Below are 23220 nucleotides of genomic sequence, written 5' to 3'. Positions count from 1 at the left end.
GTCATTTGCCTGAAGGTCAGAACCCAAGAGATCATTATGATTCAAATTTTAAAACTACAGTTAATGGAGTCCTTGCTTTCTATCTTATCTGTATAGTATTGATAATTTTTAATGGAAATGACAGTTTCTTTTCATGTCACAGCAGTTACTCAAACGAATTTAACAGGAAGCATTTTGATGGAATTCTACTTTTCTTTTTGTATGAAGCCTTGGATGAATTATGATATGTGATTCCCTAATATGAATCCAGAAAAAAAGCAGATATGTTAAATGTCATATAATTTCTCCTACACTAATAAACATGAATTAGTTAGTGTGCCATCAGATGGTTCAGAACTTTCATCTGCTGTGTAACTGGTTTGAATATGATAGCTCTATCAACATTTGTTCCAGAAGTGATTGGGTGGATGTGAGTACAACAGTTCTAGTTGACCATTTTAACTCTGAAGAGATTTTCACAACTTTGAGCTATAAGTTTAAAGGCTTCTACAGCAGTAGTTGTGGATACAGTCCCATGTTATCTGAACTGCATTAAAATGGGCAGAAAATGGGAGGAAAAAAGGTGTCTTAAGAAAATCAGTCCATCCTAATTAGCGGCCTACTTACAAGTACATGGACCTCCATCCTTGATCGTTACAGCTGAATTTATGTCTTTAGGATCAACTTCTGTAGAATTTTTATTTTTTTATTTTATTTTTTCTGTCTTTTCCCTAGTGAAATAAATGCGAACAAGGGTGGACAGCTTAAAGTTTTTGGAGGAATGGGGAAAAGAGGGTGACCAAGTGACAACAAAGAAATGGGAGTTTGATGACTCAAAATAAAAAGATACAACTTGTTCATAAATTAAGCATCATTTAGAAGCCCAACAGCCTATAATGTGGTATTTATGTACAAAAAAGAAAAAAAATCAGGAAACACTGAGTTGCTTTGAGAAGAATATATAACTTCTCGTATAGAGAAGTTGCATTGAGATTTCTTGTGGAGTGGCATAGGTGAAGAATTTAAATTTCATCTGGTTAATTGGTTCAAAGGTTTGTTCTCCTATTTCAATTGGCGGTTTGGGCATCCGAAATCTAAGGATTTTCAATAAGGCTCTTTTAGGGAAGTGGTTGTGGCGTTATGTCCATGAGAGAGGAGCTTGGTGGAAATCTGTTGTGGATGCAAAGTACGGTTCTACTTGGGTTGGTTGGTGTTCTTTACACCCCCTTGGGTCACACGGAGTGGGGCTTTGGAAGAATATTAGGAAGGGATGGAGTTTGCTTTGCAGCCATATCAGACTTATTCTGGGAAATGGATCTAGGATTCGCTTTTGGGACGATGTGTGGTGTGGTGTGGTGTGGTGAGGTGCCCCTTAAGGAAGCTTTTCTAGTTTTGTATGACATAGCACGTGATAAGGATCCACATGTTGTAGACCATTTGGTTGTGGTGAGCGGGTCCTATCAATGGGATGTTAGCTTCTTTCGAGCGGCCCACGATTGGGAGGTGGATGTATTTGCCTCTTTTTTCTCTCTGCTATACTCTACTAGAGTGGATTGTGATGGGGATGACCATCTCTGGTGGTCTCCTTCCCATAAAGGGATATTTGATGTTAGATCTTTCTATAAGGCTCTTGCTTGCAAAGAGGCTATTCATTTTCCTTGGAAAAGTATTTGGCGGACCAAGGTTCCTTTGAAAGTGGCTTTCTTTGCTTGGACGGCAGCGCAAGGGAAGATCCTCACCTTGGACAATCTCAGAAAGAAGGGTGTTGTTGTGATTGATAGATGTTGTATGTGCAAATTGAATGGGGAGTCGGTGGACCACCTTCTTCTCATTGCGAGGTTGCATGTGCTCTATAGAATGCCATTTTTAGTCGCTTTAGTTTGTCTTGGGTTATGCCTCTTCGGGTGGTAGATTTATTTGCTTGCTGGTGGACGGGTGGTCGCTCTAGGAGTGCGGTCGTGTGGAAGATGGTCCCTTGTTGCCTTTTGTGGTGTTTGTGGAGGGAACGCAATGATAGACAGTTCGAGGACAAAGAAAGAACTATTGAGAAACTCATTTCCTTTTTCTTTCATTCTTTGTACTCTTGGTCGGCTGTGTACCTCGCACCTTTAGTGTTTAGTTTTAATGATTTCCTTGTTATGTTTTCTTCTTCCTCTTGATGCCCTTCTTGTATACTTCCTGTGTACTTGATTGCGCTTTGCGCTCTTTAATGATATTTTTCTTACTTATCAAAAAAATACATAACTTCTCTTTCCACAAAAGAGGAGTGACAACAAAGACTCTCTTCCTCTCTTTTCTGCCTCTTGTCAGCACTTGTAGGCGCGTGTTGACATCTTCTATTGTCTGTGTGTGCCCTCTGATGTTGTTGTGGTTGGAGCCTTTGGTTTTGGTTGTCTACGATGGGTTTCTTGGGCTGGTTTTATGTAGAGGCTAAAGCCTTTGAGCTATCGGTAGCAGGAGGGGTGTTCAGTTCTTCGTTTGGTTGAAAGGAGCTGTGGGGTTTCCCAAGCAATATTGTTGGGTAAGCTTGGTGTTGTGTGGCTGTTGAACTCAGTGGAGGAGTTGGTTCGAAGGACAGAGGTGACCGAATTTTTCAAATTGTCAAGGGATGGAAACTAAGCGTTCATTCCTCAGAGATGCTCTAATAGGTCTGGCCGGTTTCTGGAGGTGGCAGAGTTTGGGAGTGGCGGTCGAAGAGGCCTTATTGTAATTCCATAGGGGCTTGAATGGAGGGGATGGAGTAGCTTTGCCGCTGAGATTAGAAATGTGGTGTCTTTATTCTGTCTCCCTATCAACAAAGGGAGCAAAATTTTGCCCTCATGCCAGCCCATTGGTGGTTTGCAGTCAACCGCTGTGGGTGGCTCTTCCTCGGTTTGAACGAGTAAGGAGATGATGAAAGGTGGTGGCAGAAGGACCTTCGCGGAGGTGGTAGCTAGTGCGGGTCAGTTGCAGGGGTGCCCTTCGGGGCTGGGTGCAACGGTGGAGTGAACTCCTCATACATCGGGCCACCGTAGGATCATTTCCTTCATACCTCAAGCTCAGAAGGAGGTTGCTCGAGGCAGGATTGCAGGCACGTCCACTCCCAATTTTTGTGCTTCAGAAGGAGACGTGAACATATGAGGGGATGGCGCGGTGGATTTCATTGGGAATCTTCAAAAATGGAAAGGTCAACTAGAGAAATTAAAAGGGGAAGTAGATTGGGCTCTTGAGTTATTGGAGGAGGGCTTGAACTCTTTAGGTTGGAAGGGTTTAATTATTTGAATCAGGTCATTTATATTTTGGCGAAGCATTTAGAGAAGACCCAACCAGTTTTCACTAAAAAAGCCCAACCCGTTTTATGATGAGAGTCATTGGTATCTTACACATATGTCCACTATAACACTAAAGCAATTAAGGAATATTGTGGTTATTGAGTGGTGTTGTATGTGTAAAAAGAAGGGGGAGTCTATTGATCATCTGTTACTTCATTGCGACACCGCCCGTGAGCTTTGGAGTTTTATGTTTTCTTTATTTGGAATTGAATGGGTCATGCCACAATCGGTGCTGGGTTTGTTGACTACTTGGGGTGCTTCTCGAGGGCATGGCCTAGCAAAGAATGTTTGGCGTTTAATTCCTCACTGTGTTTTGTGGAGCATTTGGAGGGAGTGGAATGCGAGGCTTTTTGAAGATGTTGAGACTGTAATGGTAGTATTAAGGAAGCGTCTTCTTAACACGCTATATCTATGGATAGCACCCCATCTTTGCCACCTAGGTGTTTCTACTTTTGTGGACTTTCTTAATTTATTAGTTGTTCCTCCTGTTTAGGGGCTCTCTTGTATACTTCCCGTGTATTAGGGTTGTGCCCCTCTGCGCTTTTTATTGAATTTTATATTACTTATAAAAAAAAAACACTAAAGCAATTAAGGAAGTGTAAGTATCAAAAATTAGCTATCCGTTTGTTCTTGTATGTGCTTGTGCTAGATCAGGTGGGGTGCATTCATTGGTGTTTGCTTATATCATTTTGTACTTGCTGGCAGCTGTCTTTTTCTTTCATTGCTCAGATTTATGGTAAATGCTTGTCTTATTGTTCTTTTAATACATGTTTTAGAGTGCTCGCCATTCCCTGAGTCGTGCTCGGGCTGCCTTAAAGTGCATTGTTCTGGCTCTCTCCGGTCACATGGATGATGTACTAGGAAAGTATAAGGTATTGTCTCATGCTGTGTTTTCTGTCAACCCCGACAATGATTACTTATAAAAAAAAAAAATAAAAAAAAATTCTGGTCTTTAGTGCCTTGATATAACTGCATCTAAACCAACTGTTTGGGCAAAGAACCTATCAGTGTCTGGTTGGGCAATCAGCTGTGCCAAGAATGAGGCCCCTAGAATTGTTGGCTTTTTGTAGAATTAAAAGCTAAATGCCTCCTCCGTAGTGGGTATATTTGGTTAGAGATTTATAAATTTAGCTTGTTTTTAAGTGTCAAAATGTTTCTGTTAATTTCTTTACCATGCTGTTTCCAGGAAGTTAAGCACAGAATTCTCTTTCTTGTTGAAATGCTGGATCCTTTTCTTGATCCTGCCATTGCCACATCGAAGAGCCCAATAGCTTTTGGAGATCTATCTTTTACTTTTCCAGAAAATCAGGGACAGACCTGTATGACTGCCCTCAATGTCATCCGTACAGCAGTAAGAAAGCCGGCTGTTCTTCCTTCTTTAGAATCTGAATGGAGGCGTGGCTCAGTTGCTCCTAGGTAATACATGCCTGTATCATACTTAGGCTTGAATCTTTTGTTCTTTGAATATTTTGGTATGACAAATTCAGAGGAGATTTGAACCTTTCTAAACAAAAAATGGCAATCTTTCTAAACAAAAAATTGCATCTTCCCTAAGAGATTATAGGGAAAAGGGAGGGGGAAGGATAATGTATATAAAGAACTTTTGAATTTTTAATTCAAATCTCACATACTAAATAACATTGGGAATTGTATATGTTCCTTATGAAGAACATATTCTCCAATAGCATCATGTACAGATTTTGTCCTGCCTTTTCCTAAAATATTACTAATTGTCTTTTGGTTTCTATAGGCTTTCAGTAAAATATTTAAGTTCATCAGACAGTTGTATTCTTTTATGCTTAATTGGTAATTGATAAAAAGAAAATTATTTCTCGAGGAGTTACTCTAACAGCTTTTCAGGATCTGGATCCAGATTATGATAATGATCACATTTACGGGTGATCCAAATCTTGTCACTAAATGTGCTACAAAAAATAAAATAAAATGATGATGCATTGGTTTAGGATATTTGTTGAACTACATTTGTTTTATGTTTATGTTATTATATTATGAGAGGGCATTTATGTACTTGCAGCATGAAACATTGATATAAATAATACAATACGAGGAGAACCCTAGTTCTCTGGTCTCACTTTCTCACAAGTCATATTTTCTTTTCTCTATTATCTCTCTTTCTTTTCTTCTATTATACTATTCAACTTGGTATTGGAGCAATCAAATCCTAGAAAAATCCAGAAAAAAAATAAGCAGCTTTTTCTTTGTGTCATATGACCATTGACGTCAGCTGTATGGGTGTTGAGATCAGCATAGGCTGGAGCCAAGGGCTGTGTTCAGATGCACATGGGTGTTCTTTCTGTCTTGTGGGTGGTTGATGAGCGGCAGGTGATGGCGTTCACGTTCACGCCTGAAAATTCAGCAACAGTGGTTTTTGGGTTGTTTTTGATAAGTGTGGGCACTCAATTTTGTGCATAATAATATTTCTAAGTTTCAGTGTGAAACTTGTGAACTGGCTAAACACCATCGAGTGTCTTTTCCTCCTAGTATTGATAAAAGTTATGAGTTTTTTGTTCAACAGTTCTGAGTTTTTTTGTTCTTGTTCATGTTGATGTTTGGGGCCCTTCTTAGGTTGTTTCTTTATTTGGATATCGTTGGTTTGTTTTGTTTATTGACGATTATTCTCGGACCACTTGCGTCTATCTATTGAAGGACAAAAGTGATGTGTTGTCAGCTTTTTAGATATTTTACAAAATGTTTTAGACACAATTTAATACCTTTATGAAAATAGTTCGTTTTGATAATGGAGTATCTTGTTAGTTAGTGACCTTTGTACAAATTTTTGTGAAAATGTCATCAAAAACTACCTGATGCTTTGGAGGTAACCCAAACCTTAATACTGAGCAAAAAAAATTGGCAGGAGGTAACCCGAACCTTATTGCTTTCTATGCATATTCCTTAGTTCTACTAGGGTGATGCATTACTAACTGATGCATATCTCATCAATCGGATGTCATCTCGTGTATTAGATTTTAAGAAACCTATTGAAGTGTTGTCCCCACCATTATCTTCCTCCCAATTTGTTGCCCCTCCTCAGGTCTTTGGATGTGTTTGTTTTTTCAACCTTCATGGTCCAACTCGAGGAAAATTGGATCCTTTAGCCCTCAAATGTGTCTTCTTAGGTTATTCACCTAGTCATAAGGACCTTCCTCCCCTTCGAAGGGTTGCATCATTCCTTCTTCTGTTGAGGGAAATGGATTCTCCCAATCCCGGAATTGGCCTGTTGGTTTTGATCATAATGGGGAGATTGTGGTTTGGGAGGAGGAAGATGATTATTGGGATGGATTGCCCTTGGATTGGGCGTCGGATGGGGCTTTTGGGGAGGAGGCCATGGCAATTTGGGATGCCATGGAAGAAAATTTCCAGCGGGATAAGATGATTGCGCGCCAAAAGTTTGAAGGAAAAATGGAGCTACTGAATCTGCATAGCTCCATCAATTATGGCGATGCAAAAAATCCTTTCAGGCGTAGGAAAGGCAAGGCACACATGGTGTAGGTTGGTGTGCCTTGGCGGGTGATGGGTTACCTTGTATCTTAGTTGGGCCCTTTTATAGTTTGCTTTTGTGTGTTTTTCGGCTTTTGGGGTTTAGTTTTTGCGAGTTTTGTTGGGTTTTGTGGGTTAGCTTTGGCTATTCTTGTGTATACTTCCTGTGTACTTAGTGGTGCCTTACACTTTTATTAATAAAGTTTTCTTACGTATAAAAAAAAAAGTATTATCATCTCTTGTCGTGGAAGTGTTTTGTGTCGATGGCTTTGAATCACAACCTTGTTTTTCATCAACCCAAACTTCTCTTTAGGGGGAAGAGTCAAAGTGAAGAGAAGTTTCCAGAGAAATTTTCAAAAGTCCTTTACCTGTTCGTACTGCTTTGCCAGAACATGAAAATCAGCCAACTGCAGATGAGTCATCACCGTCACCAACTGATGAGCCATGTGAGCCACTAATAGAAGAGTTAAGGCCTCGTTTGATTTGTGGAATAGCTATTCCATTAGGGAAATGAATAACTATTCTTAAGAATAGAAGGTGGTGGAATGGAATGATTATTCCTGATTTTTAGTTTGGTAACAACTTATATACTTTAACTGGAATAACTAAAAAAACCCCCACATTATATCTTATATATATAAACTTGAATTATAAAAAAAAATTAAAATTATGTTTTTGAAAACTAGTGGGTGGCCAACCGCCCATTCCACGAAATAGCCAGGGGTGGCCGCAACCACCCTCGAAGCCCATAGGGGGTGGCCGGCCACCCCTGGTGAGAATCGGGAGTAGCCTGTGCTACCCCGAAATGGTGTCGGGGGTGGTCGCACCACCTCTGATGCCATATGTGGTTGGCCGACCACCCATTGGGGTGGTTTGCCAGCCATTGTTAAGGGGGGGTTCGGGTTTCGGTTTTTTTTTTTGAAAAAAAAATTGAAAGAAAATAAAAAATAAGAGTATTTTTTTTGGAATATCTAGCCTATTCTCATTGGAGTAGCTATTCCTCTAATTTTTTAGAGGAATGGGTATTCCTCTTCGTAAGGGAATAAGTATTCTAATGAGAATAACTATTCCAAGGAATAGACCCTTACCAAATATAAGAATGACTATTCTAGTCATTCCATTTCAGGGGTCTATTCCGCGAACCAAACGAGGCTTAAGAGTATACTCTAGACACTGGATGAGCATGACTATTTCCTTTACTTCTTGCCCGATATCAAACTTTGGCTCAGATAATTCTATTTCTCTCCCAAATTTAAACTCTTCAATACAATAGATCTAACTATTGCATAACGAAAAGGAGTTAGATCATGTACTCAGCATCCTGTATCTAATTTTGTTTCCTATCAGGATCTTTCACCTTCATATTGTTCCTTTGTGTCCAAATTGTCTTGTGTCTATTATTCAAAACTCATGGGAAGCACTTAGCGACTCAAAGTGGAGGGAAGCGATGTAGGAAGAGATGAGGGGCTTACACAAAAATAACGCATGGGATCTCTTTAAATTGGCTGATGGAAAAAGGTGGTTGGATGCAAATGGGTGTTTACTAACATGTGGAATCTCGTTAAATTGCGTGATTGAAAAAAGGAGGTTGGATGCAAATAGGCGTTTACCGTTAAGCATAAGACCAACGGTTCTATGGAAAGATACAAGGCCAGATTGTTGCAAAAGGTTTTACACAAACCTATGAGATAGACCATGAGGATACATTTACCGCAGTAGAAAAGATGAACTCTGTTCAAAATCATACTCTCATTGGCAACAATTTTAGATTGGCCACTCTTACCAATTTGAAGTGAAAAATGCATTTCTTCATGGAGACTTAGAAGAAGAAGTATACATGGAAGTTCCTTTAGGTCTTGAGTTTTCTTAGACCAATGGTAAAGTGTGCAAGCTGAAGAAGACATTGGATGGACTGGGACAATCTCCTAGGGTATGGTTTGATAGGTTTTCCCAAGCTTTGCAGATATGTGGTTATAAACAAAATCAGGGTGATCATACACTTTTCTTCAAGCATTCTTATCAAGGAAAGGTAACTGATGTTATTGTTTATGTAGATGATATCATATTGATAGGGAATGATGATGAGGAGATTATAGAGATTTAAAACTTATCTTGCCAATGAGTTTGAAATAAAAGACTTGGCAATCTGAAATATTTTCTAGGTATTGAGATGGCAAGGTTGAGACATGGCATATTTATTTCTCAGTGAATATTAAACTAGGGAAAGTAAAGCTATTGATAATAAAGTAGTGAGAGACCTGTAGTGGAAAGGGTAGATATCAACGATTGGTTGGCAAGTTAAATTTATGAGTCTCATACTCGTTCAAACATTGCATATGCATTTACTGTGGTGAGTCTATTTATGCATTCTCCCTGAGAGTCTCATATGGAGGCAGTCTACTGGGATCCTCAGCTACTTAAAATCTTTGCCTGGTAAATTCTCGTTATTTTCCCGACATCGTCACTTGAAGATAGAAGCTCAGACATATGTAGATTGGGCTGGATCAATTATGGATACACGGTTCACTTTAGGATATTGTACTTTTGTGGGAGGTAATTTGGTTGCTTGGCACAGTAAAAAGTAGTTGGTGGTTGCTAGGTCCTATGCAGAAGTAGAATTCAGAGCCATGCCCATGGAGTATGTGAAATATCATGGTTGAAGATGTTGTTGAAAGAACTTGGGTATGACTCCAAAGATTCCATGAGACTGTATTTGATAATAAAGTAGCAATTCATATTGCTCACAATCCATTCCAACATGACCAAACTAAGCATGTTGAGATTGACAAGCATTTTATTAAGGAAAAATTGCGCGCATGCTTAATCTGTACACCATAACTGAAGACAAGAAAACAACTTGCAGATATTTTGACAAAATGAGTTTTGTGTAATGCCTTTCTACAATCTTAAGCAAGCTGGGCATGCATTATATCTTACAATGTTAAGCAAGCTAGGCATGTGAGATATCTTTGCCTCAGCTTGAGAGGGAGTGTTGTTAAACTACATTATTTTAGGTTGTGTTTATGTTTGTGTTATTATTTTATGAGAAGGCATTTATTACTTGCACCATGAGATGCTAATGCAAATAATACATTACCAGGAGGAGAATTCTAATTTTTTTGGTCTCACTTTCTCATAAGGCGTCTTTTCTATTCTTTCTTTTCATCTATTAATATCATTCAAATAAATTCAGAGCTGAAATGGTTGTGTAAATAAAGCCACTGTGAATAATAAGTGCTTGTCTCTAATTATTTCTGCTGTGGATTTATCACTTTTGTTGTTTACTACTATTGTCTAACATAATGCGAGTTTCACTAGAGAGTATTGTGTTTTTTTTTTTTTTTTTTTTTTTTTTTGTTTGGTTGGTAATAAACGAAAAATTCTTCATGCAGCGTACTTCTCTCAATATTGGAACCTCACATGCAGTTACCTCCTGAAATTGATCTTCGCAAGTATCCTATATCGAAACCACTCGAGCCTGAATCTTCGAATGTTTTGTCTCTTTCATCTGTCCCTCGCCAAGGAGGAGCTTCTTCAAAATCAATTAGCCAAGATGACTATGATGGAAAGACAGATATTTCTGATACAGCTGTGAAGTTTGATGTTTCTGAAGATGTCAGTCTATTTTTTGCCACTCCAGAACTTCGGAGCACAGCACTGACAAATATTACTAGTGGTCAAGATGAGAATAGCTCTGTTTCAAACCAGGGGGATGTCAGCCCAGAACCAAAACAGGGGGCTGAGAAAAACGTTACTCGCCAGTATCATATTGACTTAGTATTAGATGCTGGTTTTACTGCTGAATACTTCAACTTGCAAGCAGATTATTTTCAACTAATTAATTATCGAGATTGTGAACTAAGAGCTTCTGAGTTTCGGCATTTGGCTTTAGATCTGCACTCTCAAAGTGAGATTACCATTGAAGGTCATGATGCTGCTATAGATGCTCTGCTCTTAGCAGCAGAGTGCTATGTGAATCCCTTTTTTATGTTGTCTTTTAAAGCCAGTCCAAAATTTATGGATCAGATGAACATTAGCAGCTCTAGAATTCCCCAAAATCATGACATTTTGGAGCTGAGAAGGGTTTCTGATAAGAGTAAAAGTGATCTAAAAACAATATCTCATCTTGAAAAGAAAAGAGACAAAATTGTTCTTCAAATTCTGCTTGAGGCTGCCGAATTAGATAAGAAGTATCAGGAAAAAGTGTCAGCTGGGGAACAATGTCCCTACTCTACTGAAGGATTTGATGAGGAAGTCGTCAATTTGTCTCCCCTTGATATGCAATCTGCAGATGCTATTACCTTGGTTCGGCAAAATCAAGCCCTGTTGTGCAGTTTTCTGATTCAACGGTTGCGGAGAAAGCAACATTCAATGCATGAAATTCTTATGCGAAGTCTTGTGTTTTTGTGCCATTCAGCCACTAAGCTATATTGTGCTCCTGAACATGTGATTGATATTATATTAGAATCTGCTGAGTTCTTAAATGGGATGCTAACATCTTTTTATTATCAGTTTAAAGAAGGCAATTTGCACTTGGAGCCTGAGAAAATACATGGGATACAACGGCGGTGGATACTGCTTCAAAGATTGGTGAATGCTTCTAGTGGTGGTGATGAAGGGACAGATTTAGCAATCAATATCAACAATGGTATTCGATATGGAAATTTAGTTCCACCTTCGGCCTGGATGCAAAGAATATCGACATTTTCTAGATCTGCATTCCCTTTGGTCAGGTTTCTTGGTTGGATGGCAGTATCTCGTAATGCGAAACAGTATATGAAAGACCGTCTTTTCCTTGCTTTAGATCTGTCTCATCTGACATATTTACTGTCAATATATGCAGATGATCTAGCCATAGTAGATAATGTTGTCAATCGAAGGCATGAAGATATGAAGACTGAAGAGTCAGTGAGCAAAAATGTTTCTTTAGTTAGAAATAGATTCACTGATGAACAGGATGGGGATCAATCCTTCCGTGTTATCTATCCTGATCTCAGTAAGTTCTTTCCTAAGATGAAAAAACAGTTTGAAGCTTTTGGGGAGATCATTTTGGAGGCAGTTGGGTTGCAGCTGAGTTCTCTTTCTTCCAGTATGGTGCCTGATATCATGTGTTGGTTTTCTGAGTTGTGTTCCTGGCCATTTCCTCATAGGGAAGAGATTGCTTCTCAAAATAGTTCTGATAATTGGAAAGGTTATGTTGCAAAGAATGCCAAAGCAGTCATTCTTTATATACTCGAAGCCATTGTAATTGAGCACATGGAGGCAATGGTGCCTGAGATACCTAGAGTGGTGCAGGTTCTGGTATCACTTTGTAGAGCGGCATACTGTGATGTATCATTTCTCGACTCTGTACTGAATTTTTTGAAGCCAATTATTTCATATTCTTTACATAAAGTGTCTGATGAGGAAAGACTGTTGGTTGATGATTCATGTATTAATTTTGAGTCATTATGCTTTGATGAGCTTTTCGACAATATCAGACTGAAGAATGAGAGTCAAAATAGCTCTGCAGAAAAAGTGTACAGCCGAGCATTGACAATTTGTATTTTGGCTTCCGTCTTCTGTGATTTGTCCATTCAGCGCAAAAGGGAAATGTTGCAATCCTTAATATTTTGGGCTGATTTTACTGCATTTGAACCAACAACTTCTTTCCATGACTATTTATCTGCATTCCAGTGTGTAATTGAAAGGTGCAAAGCGCTGTTAGTTCAAACTTTAAGAGTCTTTGGTGCCATCCCACTTCAGTTTCCCCCCCTTTCTGATGTGAGCAGTAGTGTACTCTCTGGTAATAGCTTGGAATCACATTCATGGTTTCTTGGCGATGTCTGCCATAGCTCATCTCCAACCAAGGTTTCTGAGAAGTTAGAAAATAACAACTCTGATGCTGGTATTTTGAATGCAGAGGTTTGTCATTTATCAACAGAGGAAATAGAAGAGTTTTCTAAAGACTTAGAGGCTCTCATTGCCAAGCTTAACCCTACTGTTGAGCTCTGTTGGAATCTTCACCAACAATTGGCTAAGAAATTGACTGTTGATTTGGCAGAATGTTTTATGTACTCGAGGTGCTTATCTTTGATCGCACGAGCAGTCCATAATGCTGAAGAGGATGGCAGTGAAAATCCTTCACCATCTAAGTCAACCGACCAGTTCCTGATTCATTGGAGAATTGGTCTTGAAGGACTTGCCGAAATCATAATGGTGCTCCAAGCTAAGAGTTGCTGGGAAGTTGCTTCTGTGATGCTTGATTGTCTACTTGGAGTGCCCCACTGTTTTTCACTGGATAATGTGATTGGTTATATTTGTTCTGCGATAAAAAACATTTCTTGCAGTGCACCAAAAATTTCATGGCGCTTGCAGACTGATAAATGGTTGTCAATTTTACTTGAAAGAGGCATTCATACTCTTTCTGAAAGTGCGGCTCCTTTGAATGATTTGTTCTGTTCAATGTTGGGTCATCCTGAACCTGAGCAACGGTTTGTTGCGCTTCACCACTTGGGAAAACTTGTTGGCCTAGATGTGAATGGAGGAACAGCTATACAGTCTTCTATGCTTTGCAACAATTTAGTTTCACCTGGCTCAGTCACTACTGTTCCTGACTCTATTCTGTCTCATCTGGTTTCTAGTACATGGGATTGGGTGGCTGTGCTGGCATCATCTGACACATCATTACCTTTGAGGACATATGCTCTGGCACTTCTAGTAGATTATATCCCATTTGCTGAGTGTCACCAGTTACAATCGCTTCTTGCAGGAACTGATAGTGTTTATGGTTTGGGAAAGCTTGCACATCCTACGTGTGAGGGCCCATTACTACAACTTTCATTAGCACTTATTGCTGGTGCTTGCCTGTATTCTTCAGCTGAAGATATTTCTTTGATTCCTCAAAATGTATGGAGAAATATTGAGACTTTAGGGTGTTCAAAAAGTGGTATGGTCTTTTTCTTTTATTTTCTTCTTCTTCTTCTTTTTTTTTTTTCATTTTTTTTTTTTAAATTTTATTATATTTGAGTTTAATTTGATATATACAAAATTTTTATGGAAATGGTGAGAGCATGCTTCTTAATGATTTTTTTTATTTGTTTAATTTTTCCTTTTGCAGATGGCAGGCTCGGGGATCTGGAGAAAAAGGCTTGCCAAGTCTTGTGTAGATTGAGAAATGAAGGGGATGAAGCTAAAGAGGTATGTGGTAGGATGAGGCCAAAGTTGTGGTATGCAATCGAGCTACAGCATAGTATATCTTAATTTCTTAGGGAATTGTGTGTGTGAGTGCGTGCGTGTGTATTATTTCGTTCTGTTGATAGGTGTTTCTCTTGTATACTTCTTGTATACTTGGATTGCACTCTTTTGATTTTTTTTTAAAAATCGATTACTTTCTTGGGACTGGTTCTCTTCAGTACAATAAAAAAAAATAAAATCTATTGTTTGTTAACATTTTTTAATGGTTCACTATGCTATATTTTACATGTAAGGCCTTGAAAGAAGTGCTATCCTCAAGTCCTTCAAGACAATCTGACCCAGATTTCAGGAGTACCCGTGAATCAATTCTTCAGGTAAGATACATTACAAATAGTGTTTAGAATTTTAGTTTCGATTCTGAAATTATTAATGCTACTATCTTTCCATTTGTATTCAAACAATCTTGCTAAATGGCTGTTGTAGGACAGTGAGAATTTCCATGTTTACAATGCAGTTGGCTTCTCTAAGTTCTTTACAGGTGTCTGATATTATTGGCAGTACTTTTGACGTAAGTGTATGGCACATGTCTATGCTTACAAATGAGCCAGGTTTAAGGTGATGTCTGGATGTGTAACCTAGAGCATTACCGTGTGTTTAGGTGAACCCAATAACCTTCCACACAGCCGCAGATATGTATGCATATGCATTTATCCATTGTTAGAATATAGGATTTCTATATTAGGTTGATATTTTCCTTATTAGGTTATTTACCATTTATACGCGATTGTGACATTCACTCCATTCTACGTTGAAGGGATTGAGTGTTACTTCACTTGTGCCGATGAAGATGGATTCAATGGTGGATCAAATTCGGGAATCTAGGCAGGGGTAGTGTGGGTAATTAGGAGGTGCAAATTTTGAAGCATAAGAACAAGAATGGAAGGAGAAGAAGGCATTACCCGGAATTCATGGCAATCAAGAAGGAGATGATAGCTTGAAGATATTATCGGCTGATTTGGGGAAGTATTTTGAATTGTCTCTTTAAAATGAAGTGGATCATTGTATGGAGAAGTCTTGTGGACCAATAATTAAGTCGTCAGGGTGTGATTCGGCCGTTGTGAATGTAGGTGTGGTTAATATTAGTTTGGGCCCTCTTGTATTTGGGTCCAATGAGTCAAAAGTAGCCCGAACTAAAACAGTGGGAGAGGTGGGCTCAGGTTTTTTAAGTAGCTCTCATGGTTTGCGACAAGGAGATCCTCTTTCTCCTCTGTTGTTTGTGGTGGTTATGGAGGCTTTGAGTCGGATGCTGACTGCCGCATTGGATCAGGGTAATTTGACAGGGTTCTCAGTGGGTTCCAGAGATTCCGAGGCCTTAGTTGTGAATCACCTGCTGTTTGCTGATGACACATTGATCTTTTGTGGTGCTCAAGAAGAACAAATTCGACATCTGAGATGTATCTTCTTATGCTTTGAGGCAGCTTCTGGTTTGAGAATTAATTTAGGAAAATTAGAAATTGTTCCAATTGGTGGACTAGAGGATGTCGAAAGGTTGGCTAATCTTCTTGGATGTCGGGTTGCTTCTTTGCCTATGACCTACTTGGGTTTGCCGTTGGGTGCTTCTTACAAGTCCACCTCTATTTGGAATGGCGTTATTGAAAAAATGGAAAGGAGGTTGGCGGGTTGGAAGCGGATGTATTTGTCGAAGGGTGCCCGGTTGACTCTTATTAACAGTACGCTCTCCAACATCCCCACATATTACTTATCATTGTTGGAACAAGATTTGTACACCTTTGCATGCAGGTGGGTTGGGAGTTCACAATTTCATCCAATTCAATCGAGCACTCTTGGGTAAGTGGTGGTGGAGATATGGTAGGGAGAGAGAGGCTTTATGGCGTTTGGTGATTGATGCCAAATTTGAGAGTTTAAAGGGTAGGTGGTGCTCGAAAGAGGTTTCGGGTTCTTTTGGAGTGGGTGTATGGAAACATATAAGGAGGGGGTGGGAGAAATTTCGCAATTTTGTTCATTTTGAAGTGGGGAATTGATCAAATATTAGTTTTTGGCAAGATTGGTGGTGTGGGGATAGATCCTTGAAGCAATGCTTTCCAGCTCTTTTTAGTATAGTAAAGAACAAAGATGCGATGGTAGCGGATAATTTGGTGGTTCATAATGGTGTAATTCAGTGGAATGTTCTCTTCACGCGTCAAATCCAGGATTGGGAGATGGATATGGTCCTTTCTTTCTTCGATCGACTTTACTCCACTTCGGCTCGACATGGAGAGGGTGACAGGTTAGTGTGGAATCCCTCTAAAAAAGGTTCATTTGAGGTGAGATCCTTCTATGAAGAGCTTATTAGGAAAGATGGCCCATCTGTTCCATATTTTCCTTGGAAGAATATTTGGCGTGTTAAGGCTCCAACAAGGGTGGCTTTCTTCGTATGGTCAGCTGCTTTGGGCAAAATATTGACGCATGATAACTTGTGTAAGAGGAATGTTATAGTAATTGAGTGGTGTTGTTTATGTAAGAAGAGTGGGGAGTCTATTGATCACTTGTTGCTTCACTGCGAGGTCGCCCGGGATCTTTGGAGCTACGTTCTTATTTTATTTGGGGTTGAGTGGGTTATGCCACGAACGGTGTCGGAGTTGTTGAGTAGTTGGGGGGAGGCGATTGAATGTAGTCATGCTAAAGAGGCTTGGCGGTTAGCTCCTCTGTGCTTGCTGTGGTGTATTTGGAGGGAGTGGAATGCTCGACTGTTTGAAGATGTAGAAACATCTATGGTGGAGCTACGGAAGCGGTTGCTCAATACATTATATTTTTGGATAGCGCTCCATCATAGTTTGAGTGTTTTTAATTATGTAGACTTTTTAAATTTATTCTCTGTTCGTTTCTTTTAGGGGTTCTCTTGTATACTTTCTGTGTATAAGGGTTGCGCCCCTTTGCGCTTTTTAATAAATTGCAATTACTTATCAAAAAAAAAAATCAGACTTCCCCAATTAATGATACCAATTCTCAAAACCCACGAAGTTCCAAAGAGCCCCAAGAGAATGGGTTTACCAAGAGGGAAGTTCGGCCATCGGTACCGGGCATTGTTTTGAGCGTGTCTGCCGATGACGGGTTAGGGATTGAGAAGGTGGAATCAAGGGTGCAGGTGAAAGGGTTGATGGAAACAGACAAGTCATCAGGAAGTTCGTTAGCAAAGAAGGCTATTATTTGCTCTGATGAGACAGATAAGGTGGGTGTTCCTAAAGCTATACAATGGGCCATTGGTATCGAAGAAGGGGAAAGCTTGTCCTCCTTGGGATGTTTGTTTGGGATTCCAGTTCATACTTTGACGAAGAATGTGTGGGATTGTTGTAAAGAAGGCCAGGAATGTCGGTGTAGGAATATTCTTTGGAAGGAGTTGAGATTTGTAAAAGTTTGGTTTCTACAAGTGGGATGAGAATTATTCTTCTATGGAATTGATACCTTATTTTGGAGAGGAACCTAAGAAAAGTTGGCCTTGGTTGGTACATCCAATTGCTGTAATTGAAGGAACTGAGTTGCCTGAATCAGTGTCTTCAGATTGGATTGTTGAGAGGGTTAAAAGTCTGTTGAGTTGTAGGGCTGTCATTTGAGGAATTCGAGGCTAAATGCTGAACCTTTTTACTGCCATTGAAGCTAGTCGAAAACAGAATGGTTCAGCTAGTTCTTCAAGCTTATTTTCTAAGTCAGTTAATAGAGGAAATTGTGAATTAAAGAGATTGGCCTGTTCCATTAGCTATGACATGAAGGGAGGTAACTCTAGTAGAGGCAAAGGTAAGGGGAGTGGTAATATTGGTGTTTTATGAAGCCTAAGATTATATCCTGGAATGTATAAAAGGTTGAGGATTAGAGGTCTACTTAGAGAGTGGAAAGTGGATATTGTTTGTTTGCAAGAAACGAAGTTGGAGATTATTTCTAGGGCTGTGGTGTGAAGTTTATGGGGATGTCATTATTTGGAGTGGTGTTACTTAGGGTCAAGAGGGGCTTCTAAAGGGATTTTGTTAATGTGGGATAAGAGGGTGGTAGAAAAGATTGAGGATTGTTTGGGGAGATACACAGTTGCGTGCTCTTTTAGAAGTGTTGGTGATAATTTTGAATGGGCTTTTGCGGGTGTTTATGGTCCGAATGATCATCACGAAAGAAAAAGGCTATGGGATGAATTGGCTGGGCGTATTAGCTGGTGGGAGATGCCATGGTGTATTAGGGGTGATTTTAATGCTATCCGATATCCGTGTGAGAGATATAGCGACATTTGATAGTCAACATCTACGGTGGAATTTTCTGATTTCATTTTTTACCACAGTGGTGGAAACTAGATATGATAGCATGATGGGAAGTTGGTGCTCTAAGGAGGTAGTGGGCCCTTTGGAGTGGGAGTGGGGAGTTTTTTCTAGATTTGTTAGATATTAGGTGGGCAATAGATCAAAAATCATGTTTTGCCATGATTTGTGGTGTGGGGAACAGCCCTTGAAGGTTACTTTTATGGAATTGTTTAGTATTTTGCGATGTTTGGAGGCGTGGGTGGCAGATCATGTGCTTCTCTAATGGAAATATTCAGTGGAATATATCATTTACCAAACTAGTGCAGGGTTGGGAGGTGGATTTGGTAACATCTTTTGTACTCTATTAGGTTGAGACAAGGAGGAGAGGATAAAATATGTTGGATTCCTTCCAAGAGGAAAAGTTTGATGTAAAATCCTTTTATCATGTGTTGTCCATTCCTATAGGCTTCTCATTTCCTTGGAAGAGTATTTTGAGAGGTAAGGCTCCTTCAAGAGTGGCATTTTTTGTGTGGACGGTGGCTCTAGGGAGGATCTTAGCTTTGGATAACTTGAGGAAGATGAGAGTCGTAGTGGTAAACTATTCTTGTGTGTAAGAGGAGTGTGCAGTCAAATAGATCATCTTCTTCACTGTGAGGTGGCAAGGGAGTTATGAGTTGCGCTTTTCTGTCTTTTTGGGGTAGAGTGGATTATGCCTAAAAAGGTGATTTGTGCTTAATATTTGGAGAGAGCGGATCACAAGGAGCTTTGAAGATTACAAGAGATCGGTGGAACAACTTAATTTGATATGTTCAATTCCCGTAATGCGTGGATGGCAGTGTATGGTAGTCCTCATTTTTTTAGTTTCACGGACTCCTTTTTCTCCATTTTTTTTGATGAGTAAGAGAGATATCATTAAAAAGCGCAAAGCGCAATCAAGTACACAGGAAGTATACAAGAAAAGCAACTAGGAAGAATCCTTTTTCTCCATTGTAGGGCATCTATCATGTATGCTCCCTGTATACACGGATTGTGCCCCTCTGCGTTTTTTAATGAGATTGCTTTACTTATAAAAAAGAAAAGAAAATTATAACAAAAAGGTAAAAGACAAGGTGGCTCTATGAGTTGCCCCTATGAAGTGTCCATATGAGTTATATATCACTACGTGGTGAGGTGTCCACATTCTAGAATATTGTATTTGTTCCTATATATTGATGGATTGTGAGGCCTAGAGATATACTGTGCCTTTCTTTTGTGAATCCTATTCTTGACATGGTATTGAAGTATATGAATGGGAAAAAAAATTCTAGTCCCCATGCTTTGCCTTTTTCTTCTTCGTTTCATTTCTCCCCATCTGCATGATGTCGAGGTCGATGGCAGCTTCATCAGTCTAATAGTTGAGATGCCGTCACCATCAACCTCATCAGGTCATCGTCAGTCATCAAGGTAGTCAGTGGCTGTGTGGTGGTCTGAAAAATATGTCCTGCTGCAATGGTCTTCGGCTGTTTCTGATTGGTCATTTATAGTGGTTTTTGTCCACGCTGTAGAGGTGGCCGATTGTTTCTCTAGTGGTTGTAGTCTTTGGTGGTTGGTGGTTGTCATTGATTGTGTTTGTTTGAGATTTTGGTAGTTGTGGTTTATTGTAGTCCTTGATGGTGTTTGTTATTGTTTTTATGGTGGTTGCTGATGTTGTCCGGTTGACGGCAGTGAATCTCCAGCATGTTTTGAAGAAGAAAACTGGTGTTTAGTTGGGTGTATGTTGTCCCTATCCGGATAAGGATAACCTCAGTTTAGTTTAATCCCTTATTTCGGAAGAACCTTATTTCACTTTTATTCTTCGGCTGAGTCCAAGCTAATCTGGAACTAGTCTAGTCCAAACCTTCACTCGGGTCAAGCCCATGCCCAATGAGCAAAGTTTTTTTTTTATTTTTTTTATTTTTAATAAAAAATAAAAAATCCCTGGCCCATATCCAAACTGGATCGATTCGGATCTGAATTGACCTGGCCAGTATCTTTGTTTATAATGACCCTCAGCTGGTTTTCTGTTTTCCTGTGTTGGAGATTGTCAGCAAATTTCAGTTGCTAATGGAGTTTTCCAGTGTGTTTCAGCTGGATTCGGTGTTGTCCAGCGAGTTTGTGTTATCCTGCGAAATCCAGGCAACTGTCTGTCAATGTTGGTGTTTCCTGCAAGATTCTGGCCTGTTTTGTAGTTTTCCGGTGAGCTTCTGGACGGTTTCAATGTTTACTGGTGGGTTTTGTCCGGTTTCTACTGGTTTTGTTCTTGTTTCAGCCGGTTCAGACTGGTTTTTGGCTGGCAAGGTTCAGTTTCGGCCAGTTTTGTTGTGTTTCGGCCGGTTCAATGTTGTTGTGGTCAGTTTTGACGGTTTTTCAGCGTGTTCATTTTGTTTTTTTTTGCGGTTGTATTGTTTTTCAGCCAGTTTGGTGGTTTTCAGCCGGCTCAGTTTGTTTTAGGCTAGTTCAATGGTTTTCGATTGGTTCAGGGGTTTGTCATCCGGGTCAATTCGTTTTTCAGCCGGTTTTATGGTATTTCAGTCAATTCTGTTCATTTTTTGGCCAGTTCGATGTTTTTGGGGTCTAAAGACTTACTTGCTGATGTGTTTAAAAAGTCTGTTGTATTTCATTACAGTTCATTTCTTCTAAGCTGGAATTATATAATATATATACTCCAGTTTGAGGGAGAGTGTTAGAGAATGAAGGTAATATTGTAATAGAAAGGGGAAGGACCAGGTGTCCCTATAGGTGTTTCCATAAGTTCCTACAAGGTGTCACTATGAGGTGTCCCAATGAAATGTCTATATTCTAGTCTCTAGAAGCCTATGAGGTGTCCCTATCTGGTGTCCCTATGAGGTGTCCATATTCTAGAATGTCATATTTTCTTTTTATATCAATGGATTGTGAGGGCCTGAGATACACTCAAACCAATACTTCTCTAACAAATAGTCTCTAATACACATCCAGTTCTTTCTCATATCCCGTATCTGTATGCATGCTTTGTAGATCTCTCCATGAATCCCCAAAGGCTTTAGCGAAAAAACTATCTGATGTTGAGGCATTGCTAGAGCACGTTTGTCTCTTGCTTTATTGCAAACGACTCGGAATTAGGAACTTAGATTCTAATGAAGGCTACATTTCCCTTTTAAGCTCCTATATAAACTCAATTTTAAATATTTCTAAAAAGGAAGAAAGGGAACTATGTTTCTGTTTCCTAGTAGTAAAGCTTTTGCAAGTTATTGCAACAAATGTAAGAGGTATTAGAATGAGCTGATCTTATCCTTTGTCTTATGACTCTTTCTTCCTTTTGTGGTTAAACACCTGGAATTTTTGTTTCTTTCTATCCTTTAGAGAGGAGCCACAAGTTGAAGTTCATTTCTGCTGGGTTGTCAGTCGGGTTCTCTCTCTGAGTGACATTTTTCTGAGTTCGTTTGGTTTGGGTATGGTTCCAGAATTTCTCCTCTCCTAGTTTCTTAGGTTTAAAGAGGATGGACCTGTGCTTCTTTTTGGAAGGCAAACGTTTTTCCTTTTCAGCAAAGTCGTAAGTGTCGAACTTACGCTTGGAGGAGGGGAGAATAGGGTTCTGTGGGTTCATTTTTTTTTGGGTCCTCAAGCTTCTATTTGGCTGTTGTCTACCGTTGAAGAGGCGTTGAAGGTCTCGGCGACGGACTTCGTAAAGTATTTCTGGGTGGACATTAAAGTTCTGATGGTTCGAAGGGGTGTGAACAAGTCTGGCTGCGACCTAGAGGCGGTTGTCTTCGCTGAGGGTGGTCGGAAAGGAGCTATTTGGCTTTTTGAAGGCTGTAAGGGTGGGGGTTGGGCTCGGTTTGCGGGTGAGCTACAAAAGATGACCTTTTTCCTAGGCTCTAAGGAGCGGATGATGGGTTCTGAGATGTTTTTTTTTCGAATCGGCTAGATGTGTCTTCCACGGCTCCTTCCTACGTGGCTGTGGTTCGGGGGTTAGATGCCTCCCACGCCATGCATATTGGGAAGCAATGGTCGGTTGATGGCCTCGACAACAATAGTTAGGCGGTGAAGGAACAACCACACGGGTCGACGGAGAGGTCCATTTCTCGAGGCTCGCAGTTTGATCCGCTGGTTAAGGGATTGAGTCTTTGTCTGCTGGGTAAGAAGAAGAATCACGCCATTCACTCTGCACGAGGCGCGTCTTCTCCTCGTTTGAATTCGAATTTGCGTGCGTGGATCCGGTTGCTTGTTGACTTCAACTTGACTTTGGGCCGGGTGATTGGAATGCTGTTGGGCTGTTCTGCTGGGTTCAGTTTGGGCCCCAAGCGCAGGGGAGTCCTTTTGGGTCGGTTCTTGCCGAAACCCAAACCCAAAGTTTCTCTCCAGTTGGTTGTCTCCGAGGGTGCGGGTCCGGCGTCGACGACCGTTCTTGGGTGTTCTTCTCGACTAGAGCTCACATCGCCGGCTGTTTCTGGGGTGGTTCCGAGGGTGGGTTAAGCAGGGATGCAGGCCCGGCGCCAACGACCGTTTTAGGGTGTCGTTGGCAGAAGCTCACGTCGCCGGCAATTTCTAGGGTGGATCGGTTCAAGGGTTGTCTGTTTTCGGGGGTGGATTAAACAACATATTTCTAGCCTTTCCACCATCGCGGAACCGGAGATGTTGCCTCCGGTGGTTCTGGCTGATTCTCCGGTGCCGGCCCCCCTGCCTATTAGCTCTGGTGCTACTGTTTTAGCTGCTCAGGCGGCCCCTGTCAAGCCGTTCTCTTTACCCCCCTTGCCGGTTTTGGAGATGCTGTCTTCGGCGTCGCTGGTTGCCCCTTTGGCTCCGGCGAGTCCTCATCCCCCGGTGGTCATGGGTTTGATGCTGCCCCCTTGCCTAGCGGCTTTGGGTCTGCCCCTTCTACTCTCTCAGGGGCGGCCAAGTTGGGTGAGAGGACCTGTTCTTCCCTCCCCTTGATGCATAATTCCAATCCTTTTCAGCAATATTACTGGAGGGCAAGG

At 40.4% G+C, this 23220-nt stretch overlaps 1 protein-coding gene across 3 annotated transcripts in view; it reads left to right on the top strand.

The window, feature by feature from the left end:
* The window catches only part of LOC133864650 (uncharacterized), a 37961-nt gene that overhangs the window by 9732 nt on the left and 5009 nt on the right, over positions 1 to 23220 (top strand). For all 3 annotated transcript variants that reach the window (XM_062301049.1, XM_062301050.1, XM_062301051.1), the window contains 5 exons: positions 4067 to 4162; positions 4477 to 4706; positions 10181 to 13716; positions 13888 to 13967; positions 14258 to 14338. In XM_062301049.1, coding sequence (XP_062157033.1) covers positions 4067 to 4162; positions 4477 to 4706; positions 10181 to 13716; positions 13888 to 13967; positions 14258 to 14338 — 4023 coding nt within the window. The remainder of the gene's footprint in view (positions 1 to 4066; positions 4163 to 4476; positions 4707 to 10180; positions 13717 to 13887; positions 13968 to 14257; positions 14339 to 23220) is intronic.

The sequence above is a fragment of the Alnus glutinosa genome, chromosome 3, assembly GCF_958979055.1.
Source record: "Alnus glutinosa chromosome 3, dhAlnGlut1.1, whole genome shotgun sequence".
Taxonomy (NCBI): domain Eukaryota; kingdom Viridiplantae; phylum Streptophyta; class Magnoliopsida; order Fagales; family Betulaceae; genus Alnus; species Alnus glutinosa.
The sequence above is the reverse complement of the archived record's forward strand: the minus strand, read 5'-3'. Positions and strand labels throughout refer to the sequence as shown.